The sequence below is a fragment of the Fukomys damarensis genome, unplaced genomic scaffold, assembly GCF_012274545.1.
Source record: "Fukomys damarensis isolate Sample0158 unplaced genomic scaffold, DMR_v1.0_HiC HiC_scaffold_16, whole genome shotgun sequence".
NCBI lineage: Eukaryota > Metazoa > Chordata > Mammalia > Rodentia > Bathyergidae > Fukomys > Fukomys damarensis.
This window is the reverse complement of record NW_022900928.1, coordinates 53,018,763-53,038,574: the sequence shown is the minus strand read 5'-3', so window position 1 is coordinate 53,038,574 and position 19,812 is coordinate 53,018,763. Positions and strand designations below refer to the sequence as shown.

The 19,812-nt window shown below is 36.1% G+C and overlaps 1 protein-coding gene across 4 annotated transcripts in view; it reads left to right on the top strand.

Moving 5' to 3' along the window:
- The window catches only part of Pdgfd (platelet derived growth factor D), a 250,296-nt gene that overhangs the window by 208,847 nt on the left and 21,637 nt on the right, over positions 1–19,812 (top strand). For all 4 annotated transcript variants that reach the window (XM_010642064.2, XM_019210350.2, XM_010642063.2 and 1 more), the window contains exons 4-5: positions 10,318–10,380; positions 14,680–14,878. In XM_010642064.2, coding sequence (XP_010640366.1) covers positions 10,318–10,380; positions 14,680–14,878 — 262 coding nt within the window. The remainder of the gene's footprint in view (positions 1–10,317; positions 10,381–14,679; positions 14,879–19,812) is intronic.

Here is a 19,812-nt window from a genome sequence, read left to right as displayed (position 1 = left end):
TAACTATGTATGTTTTATTTTAAAGGGTAGTGAACTATATCCCTCTAGTAATGAAGAGTTTATGACTTATCTACACACATGCAATTACCTAAGATAAAATGAATAGCCATTCTCTGAGAGCCAGAGACAGGTGGTACAACCCATCATCCCAAATACTTAGTATATCAGCCCAACAACAGCTGCCTCCAAAGACAAGAGTCCCAGCTACACCACCAAGGAACAGAGAAAGGATTCTTTCGGATGTCCATATAGGCATGCAGTGGTCAAGTGTGAGCAGACTTGCTCTGGGGAATGAACAAGTGAACTATTTGTTAGCTTTTGATACACCACCTGCTCTGACTCAGATGGCTCAAGGGAATAAATGGCAAGGAAGTTTTACTGGAGATAATCCTTTCTGAAAATGAAGATTGCTGCAACTGAGTTAGTCTTTTTTGTTTTCATTGAGTTTATTGGTACTTTTTAGGGATACAGTACAGTTACATTCATCACTGGGATCTTGTACCTTTTACATGACAGGTCTTGGTTCTCATTTTTTCCCCATACCCCTGCCCTCCCTTCACCCTCTCTACCATCCCCTATTTACAAAGACTTTGTTTCCATTTTTTAATTTTCTCATATTTTTTCTTTTCCCTTATTTCCTTTAATAGCAAAGATTGTTATTAAAAACATTTACTGTCTGTAGTGTTATTTATCCTCAGCTATACAGTGCTTTCTTTTATTCTGCAAGTAAATTGTTCTCAAACAGTGCCTGATAGAACAATGCCTAAAACTGAGTTTATGATTAATTGTATATTTTTATGACTGTTTTTGAAGATATTAGAAGTTTATATTGTGCTGAGTGGAGCAGAGTATGATCATTCTAGAACCCTTTATTTTTCAGTCTTCAGACGATGTTCTATTTAGTAGTTGATGAGGACTTCTATGAAAATCTTTTTATTTTCCAATAGGAAAAACATAAGTGACCCTATAAAATAATAATGTAGCAGATAAGGCTTTAGGGGAAAATGATAATACATACCCCAATCTATTTTTTCAATATTTAAAAAAATTATCATTTTTAATTAAAACTAAGTGGTTATAATGAACATTTTATAATACGTAACAAAAATAAAACAAAACCATTTCTACTTCAATTAGGTACATTTATCTAACAAAGTTCTACTTTATGGAGCATACTGTATCACTGAGCTTTTAAGAGTTTATTTTATTTTAAGGGTGTTAACTGTTTATTATATTTGTTACAAGTATTTTTTATGAATATCACATTTTAAATGTTGATCTATTGAATTTGTACATATTCAGCAGATGCAAGTTGTATCAAATTTTGTATACTGACTTCAGCATTCACTTTTAAAAATCTCTTCTTCACTGCCTTTATATATTCATCTATTTTCAAACAGTATTTTAAGATTTTTATTTTTACATGCCTACCCAGCTTTCTAGTCCATTACAATTTTCTCATCATATCTACTTTCAAATCTATGCCAAATAGTAAAGCGCAGAGAATTAGAAAGTGAGTTTCATTTCAGTGTGCTAAATTATACTTATGAACTATTTTAACATGAAGACATAGCTAAGAATAAATTGTGTTTAATATATATATTAATTTGCATTAGATTAAGGCAGTGCTGATTAAGATGCCTATAATAATTGAAGGATATATCACAGTACTTGCTGAGCTGGGAAGAGCATGTGACTGCAAGACGCAGATTAGCTAACTGGGTTCCAGTCCTGGCTCCAGTAATAATTAGTTTGGAGAAGCTGGACAGCTTATTTGGCTCTCTGACTTTCCACTTCTCTAGGAGGTCATTGGATTCCCTAGGTGAAATCAGTAAAGTACAATAAAGCACATCCAACACCAAAGATTTTTAAATTAATTTTATTGGTACAATTTAGGTATACAATATAATTAATCACTGGAGATGTATACCTTTACATAATATATCTTGATTCTTATTTTCCCCTTTATCCTGTCCTCCCTTCAACCCTTCCACCCCTCTCTATTTACAAAGACTGTTTCCATTTTTTCATATTAATTCCATTCCCCTTTCCTTTCACCTACTCTTCCCACTCCCCCTTCCCCTTTGCCCCTTTTCTTCCTATTTCACTTTATCTATTATACATTTTCATCCTTATTTACACTTTCAGTTTCTCACACCAATGACACTATTTGGTATTTACATGTGCGTCCTATTTATTTCACTTAAGAGAATAACCTCAATATGCATCCATTTAGCCATAAATGTCTCTAATTTCTCATTCTTTATGGCTGAGTAGTGCTCCATTTCATAAAAACAAAGCAAAATAAAACAAAACAAAGCACATTTTCTTTATCCAGACTCCAGTTGATGGGCAGTGACACTGTTTCCAAGTTTTAGCTATTACAAACTGTGCTTCTATGAACATGGGTGCACATATATTGCTGTGGCATGATTTTTTAAAAATTCTTTTGGGAAGATATCTAGCAGGGGAATAGCTGGGTCAAATGAGACCTCCAGTCCTGGCAGGGTTGTGGGGAAAAAGGAACCTTTCAACATTGCTGGTGGGAGGGAAGACTGGTGCAACCACTGTAGAAATCAGTATGCAGATGCCTCAAAGAACTAGGACTGGATTTCTTGCATAGACTGAGGAAACAAAATACCCAAATTAGGAGTGGGGAATTAGCTCAGTGGCGCCCCTGCCTGTTTTGCAAGCTCAAGTTTCTGAGTTCAATCATGGGTGTCAAAACAAAACAAAACAAAAACAAAAACCTGAATTATTAGCTCCTTTAATTTAGGATGGAAGATACTGCAGTTCAAGACTAGGAGGTAACAGGGGGGGGAGTATTTAGCCCAGTGGCACTGTGCCTGCCTCTCAAGCACAAAGTCCTGAGTTCAAGCCCTGATTACAGGGGGTGAGGGTGGGGAGACTTTTAAGATATTTGTGCGAGTTTGCTTTCACAAAACACAAAAAATGTATTCTTTATAAGATAACTGTTTTGATACATTTGAAATTAGTGTTCACTGTTGCTTCTATTTTTGCATTACTTAAAGGATGGTAAAAGGAAGTTGTTTTCCATTAGCCTGAAACCTGAAAAAGCATGCAGTCTAGTTAGGAAAATATTTCTATTATATACAAATAGTATGATCAACATAAGTTCTAATCAATAAGAACAGACACTGTCTTTTGACTGCTGGTCACTCATAAGACAATACCAGAAACCAAAAAAATTGGAATTTTTTGGTACCGAATCTCAGCTATGAACATGAGATAGAGTAAAAAGCAAATAAACAAGGTCTCTGCCATTTAGTTGGAGAAACAATCAACAAAGAAAATAATTTCACATGATCATTAATAATCTAAATAAAATTAAACAGGTTAAATAGAGTGACTAAGGATAGGGTGTTTTAAATAGTATATTCAAAGGTGTTCTTCAAAAGTTTTAAAAGAAACTTGAGCAGACAACCAAATGATGAGGAGCCAGCCCTTGGGACACTTGGGGAAGGCATATCCAGGCAGAAGTAACAGCAACACACTAAATCTAAGGAGAGAAGCTTGGGGTGCTTTGTGATGAATTCTCAAAAGGCCAGTGTAGCCACATAATGGAGTTAGTTGGAAATGTAGGACAAAAAAAATCAGAGAGTGATACGGGAAGATGAAGTCACAGAGTCATGATGAGGTTACTCATCTCCATGAGAGCATTCAGTCAAATCTAACAAATAATGCAGTGTACTGGAAAGCTATTGGAGGGTTTTAAGAAGGGGATCGAAATGATTTGATTTAATACTGGAAGAAATAATTCTGGTGGCTAGGTGGAATGTGGATTGAGGGAGAAAGATACAGGGAGACTTGCTAATGTCTAGTATTTGGGAGATTATGGTGGAAAAGATGAAAAATGATAGCATTGGGCTATGTTTAGAAGGGAAAATCACTGTATTCCTCCTTATGCTCAGATTTCTTCAAGGCTAAACCCTTGGCAATCAGTATTTTATTTTTACAAGGGTATATTATTCCCTTTTATAAACTCATTTTATATATGTCATTCATAAATGATGGCAAAATTTTGAAGTAACAGAAAAGAAAGTTGGTTTCTTTAAAATGTCTAATTGTTATATAACTAAAAGAGGATAACATCACATTTTATTGGTGATTTAGTTAAATCCTTTATCATCTGTTTTTATCAAAGTTTCTGACTGGGAATCCTGCAAGCCAGAAATTACAGATGCTAAAAGTTCTTTGTGTAAATAGTCTAGCTATTTGTAAATGACAGGCCTTTATATGTAAAAAAGCTTAATATATTTTCACTATGTGTCTGTGTAAGAAAACAAAATAGAATCACAGAATTATGTACTGGTATCAAGTCTGAATAATTAGGAATAGCTTCAAAGGATATCCTCAAGGAGATTTTGCCAACATTTGGCTTCCTGCCTTTTCTGCTGATGTAATAACTCCTACTTTGGTCATGGTTTCTCTTTTCTTCCCCAGGCAAACATTCTCCAAGGCAGCTGTAATATTGTAAAAGTTTACCACATAGTTTCTCCTGATAGTCCTAGCTTTGCCAGGCACAGAGCGTGCCATTTATTTCTCTGAAAACTGGTTTTCTTCTTGTTAAAATGAGGAGATTGGACTAGATAATCATTATTCTATTTCCAGTTCCAAGATTTTAAATATGTGCTGTTTTAGATTTTTCCATGTTATCAGCATAATATTTTATCTACTCTGATTGTCATTTTTATGTTAATAATTCCTGGAACTATACCTTAACTTTCTCTCATGATGCCCATTCGAATAAAAGAAACTTCCTCCTGAGCATCTATATTTGTATATTGTAGAAGCACTTGCAAACATGCTATGTCCAACATCACTTATTAACTTTATGTACAAAATTTCCTCTTTATCTGTGTACCTTTTTCATATAGTTGAAGCATCTTCCACCTTTTAAGTACTCTACTCCATTATACCTTTCAAGGTATATGAGTCACTTTCCTATTATTGCTGGGACAAAATACCCAGCACTTGAAACTTAAAGGAGGAGTTTATGATTTCATTGAGTTCAGTCCATGGTTGGCTGGCTCCAAGGCAAAAATAGCACAAGGAGGGGATGGCTGAGGAATTCGTGATTGTTTTTTTATTTCTATCCCCCCAAAAATGTATAGTGTACATTTCTCTTCTTTCTGTGTGCCATAGGTTGAGCTGATTTCCTTTGCCACATCCTCCTACCATGCCATTTCTGCCTTGGAGCTGGCCAACCACTGACTGAAATTAGTAAATATTATGCATCACAAACATATCAATAAATAAAAGCAAATACACTCTCAGTTTCTTACCCCCAGTTACAACCAGTCGTGCCTCCTAACAGTACATTCAGCTATGAATTCATCAATGGAATCACAGATGAATATAGCACCCTTATGACCCAATTACGTTTCCAAAGCCTCACCACTGAACACTTGAATCTTTGGGGAGACATTTTATATATAATAATATAAAACTTAACTCAGAGTCACCTTTTATAGTACGTTTTCCCAGTCCATCTCCACTGCAGAAACAATTTTCTATCACCCTTCATGTTATTCTAATTAGGCTGATATCAGAGTATCTTCATCAGTTTATTGAACCTGTTCATTTATATAGTTACATTTTGGACTTCCTGAGAATTCAGATAGTTTATTTCCTTGTGATGCAACCTCAGTTTAGAAAGTACACTGTTATACAGGAGAATATTAACAAATAGAAAACAAATAAGTGAAAGTGAAAATTATATGATCTAAGAATTGCTCAAGTCTTTATCTTATTCAGTGCTATGGTTTGGATAGTGTTTGAGTATAACCCTCATGGACTCAAGTATTGGGAGCTTGGTCACAAGTTAAGAGATGGTAGGAGCTTCAACAGTGGTGCCTAGTGGGGTATCATAAAGTCATTGAGGAATTAATGTGGTTCTCCCCTCTCTGAATTCCTGTTTTGCCATGAGATTTCTCCCTCTAACACATGCTATTGCTGTTATGTTATTTGCCACTAGGCTTTCCTTAGAGAACTAACAAATGAGGCTGCTAAATGTTAGATTTTAGCTTCCAAAACTATGAGCAAAGTAAAACTTGTTGCTTTGTTTTGTACTCAGCTTCAAATATTTCGTTATAGTTTTGGAAAATAAGTGAATATACCTGGCAATTGTCTTTATACCAATAGTTTTTCAACATGTGGAAAAGCTACTTGCTTCCTTACCTCATTCCCAGTCTTTCCTGCTTACCGACTCATGAATCATATAAACACCAACCTTTATTTGCTGGCATATATCCTTCTAATGTGAGATTTGAGTGTCCTTTTCACATATATTCTGCTTTGTAGGGTGCTTAGACCACATTTTCTGTTTCTTCTCTTCCATGAAGTTGAGATTAGAATAATGATATCTAGCCAATTTTATTTCCCCATCTATTTTGAAAGAGAGTTTTGCAGGATACAAAAGTCTAGGTTGGAGATTCTTTTCTTTTAGGACTTGGAATACCTCACTCCAGGCTCTCCTTGACCTAAGGGTTTGTGTTGAAAAGTCTGCTGTGATTCTAATGGGCTTCCCTTTGCATGTGATTTGTTTCTTTTCTCTTACTGCTTGTAGTATTTTGTTTTTCTGTTGGATTTCTGGAATCTTGATTATTATATGTCTAGGTGTAGATTTTTTTTGATCGTGGCTAGTTGGGGTTCTATATGCCTCACTTATCTGTATGTCTAATTCTTCCCTTCTGTTTGGGAAGTTTTCTGTCATTAATTCTGTGAAGAGCTTTTTTATATCATTTGTGTTTTCTCCTGTTTTTTCATGAATTCCTATCAGTCTTATGTTATTTTTCTTTGTATCGTCTAGGAGTTGTTGGATTGATTTCTCATGATCCCTTACTGTTTTTAATAGACCTCTTTTTTCACAGTCACTGACTGCTATCCTATCTTCTATATCTGAAATTCTATCTTTGCAATCTTTTATTCTGTTTCGTACACTTTCAATAGAGTTTTTAATCTCCTGGATATCTGTTTGAATCTGTTTTATGGATTCCATTTCTTTCCTCTGTTGGGCATTCATTGTTTCCATGTCTTTCTTATGTTGAGTCTTCATGGCTTCTATCACAGTCTTGAGCTCATCTATTTTTTTCTCAGTTTCTGCTCTAGAGTCTCGAATCATGACTTCTATTTTGCTCATCATCTCTCTGGCTAGCTGGGAAATTATTTCTGATTTGAATTTTTCTAGAGCCTGATTGATCAATTTTGTTACCTCCTGTGCTATGGGTCCAGGGAGTCCTGTTGGTTCACTATCAGACTTTTCATCCTCATTTGTCCTACTATTTGCTATTGGTGAACTGGATATTTGTTTTTGTGTCTTGCTTAAGTGTTTTCTCATTTTTATTTTTATTGTTGGGTTGTCCTTCTTTAATTTCTGGGTATTACTTAAATCTTCCTAATATAGTTGCGTTTTAGCTTTTGAGTTTCTAATGACTCATAGACATTCTCGTTTTCATAATATCAGAGAAAACAACTCTTTAAATCAATCACCACTCTTTGTCCCAATTGATACATTCAGCAGCCCAATAGGATCAGGCACAGCTTGCCAACTGACCACTTATGGTAGTCATTAATGTATCACCTTTAACTCATGTGAATTAGATTAATTTCAAGAAGCAGCTCATAGTATGTTTGCAGTGAATATTCTTTTCAATATGGCATCTTTACCATTTAGGATGGGGGGTTCGACTTAGAACAAGAGGATTAGATAAGTGAAAGAATTAGAGCAGGTTTGAAGTGAATCCAGAGGTTGTAGAATTACCTTACTATCTTTACAAAGCTATTAAGTTCAGGGGGGATAGAGAGAGTGCAGGAATAAGGACAGGAATATATCCCCTTAACAGTAACAGGCGCTTGCCTTCCCTTGAAGGTACAGAGCCATGAGTGAGGTAAAATGACTGGAGAAAAGAACATAAAGAGAAACCCGTCCTAAAAACAAAAAATAAAAAAAGAAGTCTGAGTTCTTCAGGAACTGGAATAAAAAGGGAGATGAGGGACACTATGGTGGAGCAAGAGACTGAGTTGGAGAGACAGGACAGAAAAAAGAAAGAAATTTTAGGGTGGAAAGAGGAAAAAAGAGACAAGAGAGAGGGAAAGAAAAAGAATTTGAAGGTCCTCTTTCAGGCTATCTCTGATCTCATATTATACCACATGCACAGTCATATGCGGAACCCAATCCCCTGGTTATAGCTAGCCAATGGCTGTTCCTCACGACTGAGACTGAACACAATCTACAAAGCCTAACTTTAGTTTCCTTACCCTCAGGGTTGAACTCCACTCCGTTCTATTACAGGTTTCCCCTGCCCTTTCTTTAAAGATGATCAAAGTTCGGAGCTCAGAAAACTACCCTTCATGGGAACCTATGCCTCTGCAGAGTTGGTCTAAGGACTGGCCCGATCAGGAGTTTTGAGAACGGGGGGGGGGGTCGTGTGGGTGTTTCAAGGGCGCCCGCGCGGCTACCTTCCTTCCTGGGTCTGTTGTCGCGCAGGCCGGGAGCTCACGCGCACGCCGCCGGGTGATCGCAGACAGGCAGGTAGGCAGGCAGCTGAAAAAAACCCCCTCTGGGGTCCTTGGGTCCTTCCTGGGTCTGTTGTCGCGCAGGCCGGGAGCTCGCGCGCACGCCGCCGGGTGATCGCAGACAGGCAGGCAGGCAGGCAGCTGAAAAAAACCCCCCTAGCCAATTTTAAATATATATTAATTTCTACATTTGACTCAGTTGTTGTTTGGCAAACAACTGAAAGTTTCTTCAACACAAATGTTGATATATAAACCAGTCTCATCATGAGCAATTAACAAATGCACTTCCAACTCCTCAAAATGTTAATGAAATTTAGACTGACATGTAGCTCTCATTTAGTAAGTATACTTAGGTAAATAAGCTATCAGACTTGAATGGCTGAATATTTCTCAGTATCATCTCAAAATACTTTGAGATTGCTGGTCAGGCTGGAAAAAATTCACCAAGGTGACTTATTTTAGCAGAGTCTCAAATCCATCTGCAACATGTTAAAATGGTAGAATCAGCTCCCTATCTAATTACATTTTTTAAAACTGGTACTGGATTAATTAACATGAAAATTACATACAAATGGGAGATAAATTTGCCTTTTGAGAAAAATTTCTTTCCATGAGGTCCAATGTTTCAAATCTTCTCAAGTTTGAGATAACTTTTGCAGGCTTATTCTCCCATCTTTCCTTGAGTGGTGTGTTAGGTAGGCTTTCTGTCACTGTGACAAAATATGTAACATAACTTAGAGGAGGAAGAGTTTGGTTTGGCACACCATTGCCCAAGTTTCGGCCCATGTTAGTATGGCTCTGTTGCTTTAGGCCTGTGGGAGGCAGAAACATCATGGAGGAAGAATGTGGCTTATTTCATGGCAGCTAGGAAGCAGAGAGAAAGGAGAAAAAGGAAGAGGGAGGAAGGGATAGAGCGAGGGAGGCGGAGGGGAGAACTGGAGAAGGGGCCAAGGATAAGACATAGTTTCCAAAGTTATTTCTGCATCATCTACTCCCAAATCTAGGCCCCAAAATTTACATTACTTCCCAACAATGCCATTGAATTATGAGCCCATTAATGGAATAGACCACTGAAGAAGTTAGAGCCCTCATGTTCTCATCACCTTTCAGAAGCCCTACCTCTGAACATGTGAGTCTTGGGGTTGGGGTGACATTTAAGATCCAGACCACCACAGTAGGGCCTACTTCATCACTCCCATAATTATTTTCCCCCTGCCTCTCTTCCTGACATTCACTGACAGTCTAGAACAGCCTTTGGGAGTTGGTTTATACATGAAAAGATTACCAATATTGTATACTAGCTCAATGGACATGATTCAAAAACTGGTTTGAACAAAATGAATATCAATAATGATGATCATTACCCTTAATTGTGCACCTTATTAAGTGTGAGTTAAAATTACATAATGAATACATCCAATTCTCGAAACAGCCTTATAATTTAAGCAATCCATAAGAACCTATCAAAGATGAAGAAGGGGAGGGTTAGAGAGGTTAAGGAGGTTGTCTAAGGTCACATTCCAGTAGACAGCCTAGTTAAAATTTGAACTTCTGTCTGTGCATTTTCTGCTGAGAATTTTAATACAGTTGTCCATGTCATGAATGAGAAATTCTTGAGGTGAGATACTTGACAAATGTGACCTGTTCAGTAAGTATGTAGCCCTCTTTCTGTTGTCACTTAGTCAGAAGAAGATTTAGAAGGCTGAGATGTTAAAACTGTGCATATAATGAATTGAACAGAGGATTCATGGAGTCGCACAATGTTTCTTTGCCTTCTAGGAAGATTTCCAACCTGCAGCAGCCTCTAAAACCAACTGGGAATCAGTCACAAGTTCTGCCTCAGTAAGTAATTTATTACTCTGTTGCCAACAAAAGAACCTGATGGAGTAGCTAAGGTCAAGCCCAGAAGGACTTAAACTACATTAAGGACTTGTGGTTTAACCAAAAGCCAAATCCCAAGCAAGATGTGTTTCTCAATTTCTTTCAGGTTACAGTGGATTATGTTGGACACTTTTTGGCCTCTTTTTAAAAAATGTTTTTAAGAATTACCAATAGTGATTGTAGGAACTTGGGATAGACAATGATATAAATATTTCTCAGTTTTAAAAAAGAGCGTTCTAACAAGATTGTCTGGCCATATAAAACTGATAGGGCCCCAGTTCAAGTGGGCAATTTCAAAATAGCTTTCTGAATATTCCAGAAGCTGTTAATCTTTGTGTTTTCAAGAGTCTTTTCAGACTTGAAAAAAATCTAAACATTTACAATAAAATAACTTAAATGCAATTCAGTCGTTTAGAGCATTTCATTTGACTTAGATATAAAACATAACTCACCCTCAAGCTAGAAAGTGGTTCATAACTGCATTTTTCTCCAAATTTAGTCATTTCTCAGTACTCTGTCTCCTTATCTACTTTAGCTAGAGCCAACCTTGTTTTCACCAATCATACATGTAGTGCCTATGTAGCAATTAAATACAAGTTAATAAATGCAGTTGTTCATAGAAAGGCAGGAACATTCAGAATTCATGTCCATGGTCCTAAAGTACATCCATGTAGCTAAGTTCCGGTTGATGTTTTATTTTTCTTCAAAACTGACACACTGTCATTTGTGTTTTGGGAAATTTTTAAATTTCACTCATGTAGCAGAATCACCTCAGCTGTGGCTTCTATCACCTGGTGCAACTGTGACTAAACTACCATCTGATCAAGAGACAGATAAAGTCTTTGCTGGTGATATGATGAATTGTCTTTGCTTCTGACATTCCAGAATGCATGCTGTGAACCTTGTTCAGTGTAGCTAGTTATCACAGGAAAGTAAAAATCAGAACAGGCAGGTAACGCTGAGGAGCTCCTCAAACTAAGCAGACTAGTTGGGCAGCCAGTGGCAGTCTTTACAACCATGAATTGAGTGTTGAGAGGGATTCCAGCTTCTTGAGTACCTTATACATTACAGGTAATAATAGATCATAATAGGTCTAATTATTCCTGCCCCAAGTGCAGAATTTTACTTTAAAGACCTTTAGCTAATTTAAAATAAGCCACGAGGAATTTGTCAGCTTTCCAACACTATAAAAATACCTGAGGTAATCAACTTACAAAGAGAAAAGGTTTATTTTGGGTAGAAATTTTGGAATTTCCAGTCCTTAATCAATGGGTTCCACTGCTTTGGGCCTGGGGTAAAGCAGTACATTATGGTACATGCCTGTGGCAAAACAAAACCACTCACCTAATGACCAGAAAGCAAAAGAGAGGCAGCAGGGGCTGGATACCCACAAGCCCATTCAGTGTCATACTCTCAATGATATATAGACCTTCCACTGGTCCCCACCCCCTAAAGCCTCTCCCACCTCCCAATATGCACCACTCTGGAAACCAACCCTCCTACACACGAGCCTCGAGGGAACATTTAAACTCCAAAAAATGGCACAGGTACTTTGAAACATAGACTGACCCATCTATTTGGAGTATCTAAGGATGTTCAGCCTCTGGTCTGTACCACTACACATTTCTTTTTTGAGATCTAAGAATAGGTACTGTTTAGCCTGCTTTGCAGAACACAACATCACAGTTGCTTTTCTCAACATTCTACTTTTGAAGAACCTTCTAAAATAGGATCTGGGGTCATTTTACCTGCCATTTACTTCTTTGCAAACCATATTTTGTTTCTGTTCAATGCAGTTTATGGTGTGTTTGTAAACTGTTATCACAGTAATTCAGTTAACATTAGAATTAACTTCTATAAATACATACCAAAAATCTAAATCAGGTCAAACTGATAGTGCAGCTGAAGGAGGTACACCAAATTAATCTTTCCCTGAAAAATACATTTTAATGATTTCAGAAACAAATGTTCTCAGGGGTTTATTAGATCACCTAATCATTCATAAATATTTTCTTAACTATTATCATTGTATCTGTCAAGCACTGTGAATCAAAACCTGCAAGCAGCAGTAAAGCCCATATAAAAGGTGACATTTTACCTATGGTTTGGATTTGTTCTTCAGCTTAATGTTTGAAGATGTTAGACTTCCCCCTCCCTCCCAGAGCCTGAGAGTCCTTTGAGAGCTTACAGAGATATTTAACTACACACTATATTCTAGGCACTTTTTAAAACCACCCCAAAAAATTCCTTGCAGCCATTGTCTCCAAACCTATTGCAAAAAACTTTCACCTGTGTGGAAAAGGCTCGATTAATGTTCCTGCTTTTATTCCAATAAAATGGAAAGAGTTTTAATTTCAAAACTGTTACATGCTGGCATGCTCCTAACTTTGGTCAGCTCATTTTAATATTTGGATCTTAGATGTACATTATTGTGATGCATGGTTAATTATAAATTGTCACATGAATATGAGCCAGGAAAACTATACAAGTTGAATAGGAACTTGGAATCCCAGTACTGAAGTATCAGTATTATCCAGCATTTGGTGAAAGAGATGATGTACATCATTTAGGATTCATCTCACATCACACACACAAATATACACACGCTATTATGAACAGAACAAATATTGCTGTACCCAGATGACAGCCATAGCATATCAAGAAGATGGTGGTTGAGGATGTCTTTATCTTGGCTTGAACTATTAACAAATCTCAGACTCTTCAGTAATGTCCGACTAGTACTACGTAATTAGATGAGTGATTCCCTGGATATATCTTTGCAGATCATAGAGTGAACTCATACACAGAATCTGAAAGTAGCATGGCAGGAAAAGTTTAGTCCAGGATGAGGTTATCTACTTATTTTGTTAGGGCTGATGGAAAATAAGATGCGTGGGTTCTCTAAATGGAAAGAAAAAAATCTGGCCCAACACATTCATCATCTATCTCATGCCTCCCACCCTACTCTCCAATTCTGGTTTTCCCCTTACTTCCTTCCCCTATAGGGAGTATTTGAAAATTGCTCTTGAATTACACCAGTGATACATCACATGACTTCATTTTCCTATAGAGAGAGCATTCCTCTGAGACCAAGTGATCATCTAATCACTACTGACCTTGTTTGGTGAAAGGAAGAAAACATGGCTTGAGAGTGATAATATAATTTTAGAGCTTTGATGTCTGAAGCTACAATACATATTATTGCTTGATAGTATGCTGCAGTTAAATTTCAGGAAAGCAAGTTTTCATTAATTTCCACTTTCCCTTAGTGATAGGAGTTACCCTTCGGGAATCTTATTTGTTTGGCAATTTCTTCAAAGACATTTAGAAATCATTTGAAGCTGTGGGCTCTCTATTTCCTTGTTAATGGGTCATGAATTTTTACAGAGATGTTTGAACCATGGCTCATTTACCTCTAGATTGTACAAGGGTTAGTGAGGTAAGTGCTTGGAAACCTTATGTGGGAATATTTTATTTCCATGACAAAATACATGATCCTTTCCAGTCTCCTAGTGATGCCCTGTTCTGTCTTTAAGGAGTATTCTGGAAAATGTTTTAACGCCAATTGGGAACACTAGCAAGCTATGACTTTTTTTAAAAAACACAATTCCCACGTGAATCTTGTACTCTTAGGAGAGTCAGTTTCAGGGCTAATTATCATTGTTGACAGTAAATAAGTTGATTAAAGTGCCAAATTTTTCAGAATGTCTCCAGAGTTGAGCTCAGTATTGTTCACACAACATCTGCAATATGAAGTGATCTGTAAGGGAGAGTATGGAGGATAGGTGTGGGAGAATGGAATAAAATAGCAAAATGTGCTGGGAAGGAATTCAGAATTTTAATTATCACCATTATATTATTAGTTGAAAATGGGTGATTTTTGGACCTTGAATGAAAATATTAGGTGGGTTCATTTTTATATTTCCATCCAGGCTGTCTCTTTGTAAATGATTATAATTTAGATGAACTAGAAGTTTTATGATCTACTTGTCTTTGGGTTCCAAAAAACTGAGTGACTATCTCTTACCAATTAATCACTCTTATTTATGAATATGGCAAGTAAATGCCAGATTGCATTTGCTTGCTGTTTAAACATATGATGTCAGGCCAGGGATTTAGTTCAGTGCTGTCACTGCCTACCTCTCAAACGATGTCTTAAAATCAGAAGTTTGTTTATGTTCCCTCCATATAGCTATATGACTGTTGTATTTCACAGCAATGAACTTTTTCTGACTACACTGAGCTGTGTGTCATTCTTAGGGGGTATCCTATCACTCTCCATCAGTAACGGATCCTGCTCTTGCTGCTGATGCTATGGATAAAACAGTTGCAGAATTTGATACCGTGGAAGATCTGCTCAAGCACTTCAATCCAGAATCATGGCAAGAGGATCTTGAGAATCTGTATTTGGACACCGCTCATTATAGAGGCAGGTCATATCATGACCGGAAGTCAAAAGGTAAGAAATAAAACTTTGGAGGTTCTTCCTAAGTAAATAGCAGTGTTAATAACTACAACAAATATGACTTAGTAACGCAACATAATTGATTTATTTAAATAAGTTGATCACTGTTAGTCTATTACCATATATTCATTTTTTTGATCCAATTATGTTGTTTCTATAAAAATAAGAAAAATTTCTTCCAAAGATCTGATAGTTTAGAGACCTTATAAAAACATGTTGACCAGCTTCCTATTTCTTGGCAAATAAGCCCTTATTAGACCTAATTTTACAACAGAGGCAACCAAAGTCAAAGAAGGTAAACAACTGGCCAAAGGCAGACCAGCTAGTTTACAGTGGGCATCATGTTCTCTCGCCTCCATACATGGGCAGCACTGCAGGAGGGTGTGCTGTGCCTCTCGAAATGGTGGGAGGGCTGACTCCAGCAGGGAGTGGCAGTGCTGACGGAAAGGAGCCCGTTAACAGCCAAACATTTGTTGGAAGATTTCCCTGTATACATTTGATGTTCATTCTATGAAGTTTTTAGCAGGAATCACAGTATGCTTGGTGTCTAGATGGTTCGTATACTTGGGAGATGAATGCCCCAAGGGAGGCAAAAACATGGAGTAGCATAGAGGTGTGTGAGGGCACACGTTCAGTTGGAAGTTGCAGGAAATGTAATGAGGGGAGAAGAGAGAGGAATGTTCAGGCAGACAGAACAGTGTGGGTTAAAGCAATTCTAAAACTGTTGAAATCTAAGTATCCTACTCACATCTGAGTGATATGATCTTAGGATGAGAGTATTTATTTAAATGTGTAACTCTGTAACATATAACTACCTCAGATTGGATAAAAGTATAATTTCTAGTTGATTATATCTTTGCTTTATTTGATAAGATTTGTTATTAAAATTTTCACTGTTATTAAAAATTTCACTGTTAGGTCTCATATGGCTGGCTTGCATCACATAGATGTGAAGGTATTAGCTAAGATACAGGCTTGCTTCCCACACTTTTTATTATCAAGGGTATATGTAAGAACTGAACCTGAGCTGCTTTAGCACAACCAATAGGAACACTTGGGCCAAAATGATTATTTAGTAAACTCATGTCTAAGCTTTTTGCTCATGGTTTAGAGCAAAAATAATAAATCTTAATACTTAAATGCGCAGCTATAGGAGCATAAATCACAGGGGGCCCTGATGTTCTGGAGCTATGCCATGTGACCAATAACTTTCAGTCTGAACTTCCTTAGGGCTCAGATTGGATTCAATTCAAAGGAGAAATTGCTTTTCTGTAAGCCATTGCTGTGTTTGGGGATTCTACTAGATCAACCTGAAAAAAGTAGAATATTCACCTGTTTTTAAGAAGTGTGGCCAAATTATTAAAAATGGGCAAACAAACAATAATATCTGACTTTCTTTTCAAGCATCTCAGCCCCTACAGATATTCAAGAGGCAACACTTCTTGGTGCGTCTTTTCTGTATTAAAATATTAAATTTAAATTTAAATTACATATTAATATTAAAAATTGAAAATCACTTAAATCCAGTCTTTTCCCTGAAAATTATGTTGTGTTGGAGGGAGGAGGCCTGATTCAGATCCTAACCCTTAGAAGTTTTGTGATTTTTTTCAACATCACTGATCTTTTTTAATATCCTTATTATATGGTTGCATCTCTTTCTGGAAACTGTTCATGGTACCTTTTTAGAGCACCTGCCATGTGGCACAAGTTGAAGCATTTGTAGGTATCTGTGCCAGTTTAGAGTTCTGGATTATGTTTTCATCTCTTCTTTGGTGAAGCCTTCTTATCTCTTGTCCTGTCTCTGTGTTACCCCTGTCCCCCAGTAAAATTGAGAGTACTTGCAATGCCACTGCACAGTATGCCCAATTGTTGCACTATTATTCCACCTTTGTATTTTCTCTAAGGGAATATGTGGCCCAGGATCTCCTAAAAGTCTTAACTCTGCCTGAATATATTTACTATCTTGGAAAACAATGGAAAAACTAGAGATGCCTAATTCCACCTGAGGCACAGTGACTCAGAATCACTGAGCTGTGGGACTGATGTTGTTTGTGGATTCTTTGAGGTCTTTGGGGTTGAGAGCAACTATGTTAGAGAAGGTTCATCCTGCATCTCCAGCACCTGACAGTTTCTTACACATTTTCAATACTCAGTTAATGTTTGTGGAATAGAAAATATTAACCCAACATTAGTATACTTATTGTTTTTTCCTTTTTTTTTTTCTTTGTGGTGCTAGAGATTGACCTGAAGGCTTTGTGCATACAAGGCAGCACTCTACCATTGAGCTATATTCCCAACCCAGTATATTACCTGAAATTTACAGACCCTGATCCCAAAGACAAAGGAGTGAAACTTTCCTAAGAATACTTTTGGTATTGAAATAACCTTAAAAGAACATTCAAAGTGACATTCTACTTAATGTTTGTGACAAAGTAAAAACACCATCCCTCTCATCCTGTTGGCTAAGATTCCATTTCTTAATGTCTTGTTTAAAATGGTCCAAAGGCAGTAACACCATTTCATTTAACCCTGCCAAATCACTGCTGTTTCCACACTTATATAAATGTGCTGATTTAATTGTTTATCATTTCACTGATGCTGAACCATCTGATGCATTACAAAAGCAAGGGAAGTCAGGTTTAATATCTCAGCTGGTATTTTCTGTTTTTAGAACTTAAAAACACACACTTGTGGCTTGTATCCTGATGTTTGAGGAATACAGAGTAAATAGAGTGAGTACAGATAAACAGTTAAGGATAAAAAGAAGCCCGTTAGGTGTCAGATAACATGAACTTTATAGAATCTTCAAAATTTCACTATCATTATCAATGTAATAATATCTTAATGATGCATGTAAACAAGCTTGTCATTTATTAATCTTTTACTCCACTTTGATTTACTCATAAGTGTCAAAATGGCATTTTTCATGACTCCAAAAAAGCAAGATCCTAAGCAGCTATTTGAATATGAACATACAAAACATAAGATTTCATAAACTTTAAAATACAAACGTATTGAGGGAAGAACCTAATAAACCAGAAACAGTTAAGATTTTTTAAATTAAATTTTATATTTTGTTTCTACTTTTTCTTTGGTGGAAGACAGAGAGGTGTTACTGAGTTTTTAGTTCTCTTTAAGAAGACTATTGAAAATGAAAAACAAGTGGACAGTGAAAGTTTGGGAGAAGAGAGAGGCAGATCGCAGTGTTGAAGCCAGAGTTTAATGCTTAAATTCTACTTTTTAAAAATTCACAAGTAATAGATAAGCTCAAACTGTAAAAGCCTATAAAAGTTTCTGGACTGAAGATAATACCAGTTAATATATCCAATTTTCAGTTTCCTAGTGGGCAATAAAGGGGAAAAAAAGTATATATAATTGAATATATATATATATATATATATATTTATAAAATTGAAATCTGTAGGTAACTGCAGTTTTTCTAAAATTCAGTTTTTGCCAATAATTTCATCCTCATTCTTTCAACATCAAAGATACCCAAAAATTAAAAAAACACTTTTAAGTTCGAATTTCACATATTTTTCTAATGGCTATTCTAATGAATATAGCAAATTTGTACAAAATTAGATAAAATTATATGAATTTTCTTGCTAGAAACTGTGTAATTACTACCTAAATTATTTTTTGACTACTTCAGTTTAACTAAAACTAAACTATAATTCATTAAAAAGTTCTACCTATGAACTTAGGGTCGGTATGTATTTCCTCAAGCTCTTAGCATAAAATTCAACATTTGTAAATTAAGGAATAATCAGCCCTGAGCTTTACTAGACTGGACCTTAAACCAGAGGTGATTTATGGAGAGTGACACTGTGAATGAGACTTATTTCTTTACTTTTCCCAGGAGAACTTGACTTTCCAGAACTATAGTGTGCTTGCCATAGAAAAATCCAAGTTGTAATGGCAAAGGAAGGATATTAGTTTTTATTCTTATGATTGAAGCTTAAATAAAATTATATTACTTCAAGTTAATGGCTTTGAAATATTAATAAAAATACACTCTTCTTTAAAAATTATAATTTTTAGATATTGATGTCAAAATTTACATGCACTCCTCTTTTAAAAATCAGCTTTTTTTTTTTTTTTGGTACAGAGGATTGAACTCAGGACCTTGTGCTTGCTAGGCAGACGTGGTATTAAAAAATCAGTATTGTGTAAATACTTTGATATTAATATAACTGCAAACAGTGAGGTTTGAAATATGTGATTTTTATAAGCAATAAATTGTTACATGCTAGAACTCTGGAACAATTACCAATTCACTTTAGATTATCTGATGCCTGTTATTTACTTCACAACATTTTGCTCTAAGATCTAACACACTTGACTCTTAATTTGGAAAATGACTAAATAATTCACATAAGAAATTGAGGAATAAATGAAATAGATGTATTTCATATTAAGATATTTGAATTGTTTCTGGATTCTCTTGGGTCAGAATACCTTTTTTGAAAGAAATACTTATCATGTACTGATGTTTCTTTGTCATCCCATGGTGTGTTTACCAGGAGGACACCAGTTTTGCTTTTCCAAAACAGTATTTAGAATATAGGAAATAATTTCAAAATATCTTAAAAAATGAACTATATATCAGAAAATGAATGCTAGGTGCTCATATCTTTTTTTCTGCTTATTTGATACCTCATTGGGAATTCTGAAGAAGCCTTTTACTGACACCAGTGGCAAAAAGTAAGTCAGTCTTGAGAAACCAGTACTCTGTAATGACCTCCCTGTAAGATGAATAAAAATAAACATGGGGACATCAACTCACAATGGTTTTATTTTTTAATTTCTATTTTTGAGAGTAGGTTAATTTCATTGGGTTTCTTGAACCTGTGTATTATGCACTATAATTTTTTTTTTTTTGGTACCAGGGATCGAACTCAGGTCTTTGTGCTTGTGAGACAGTC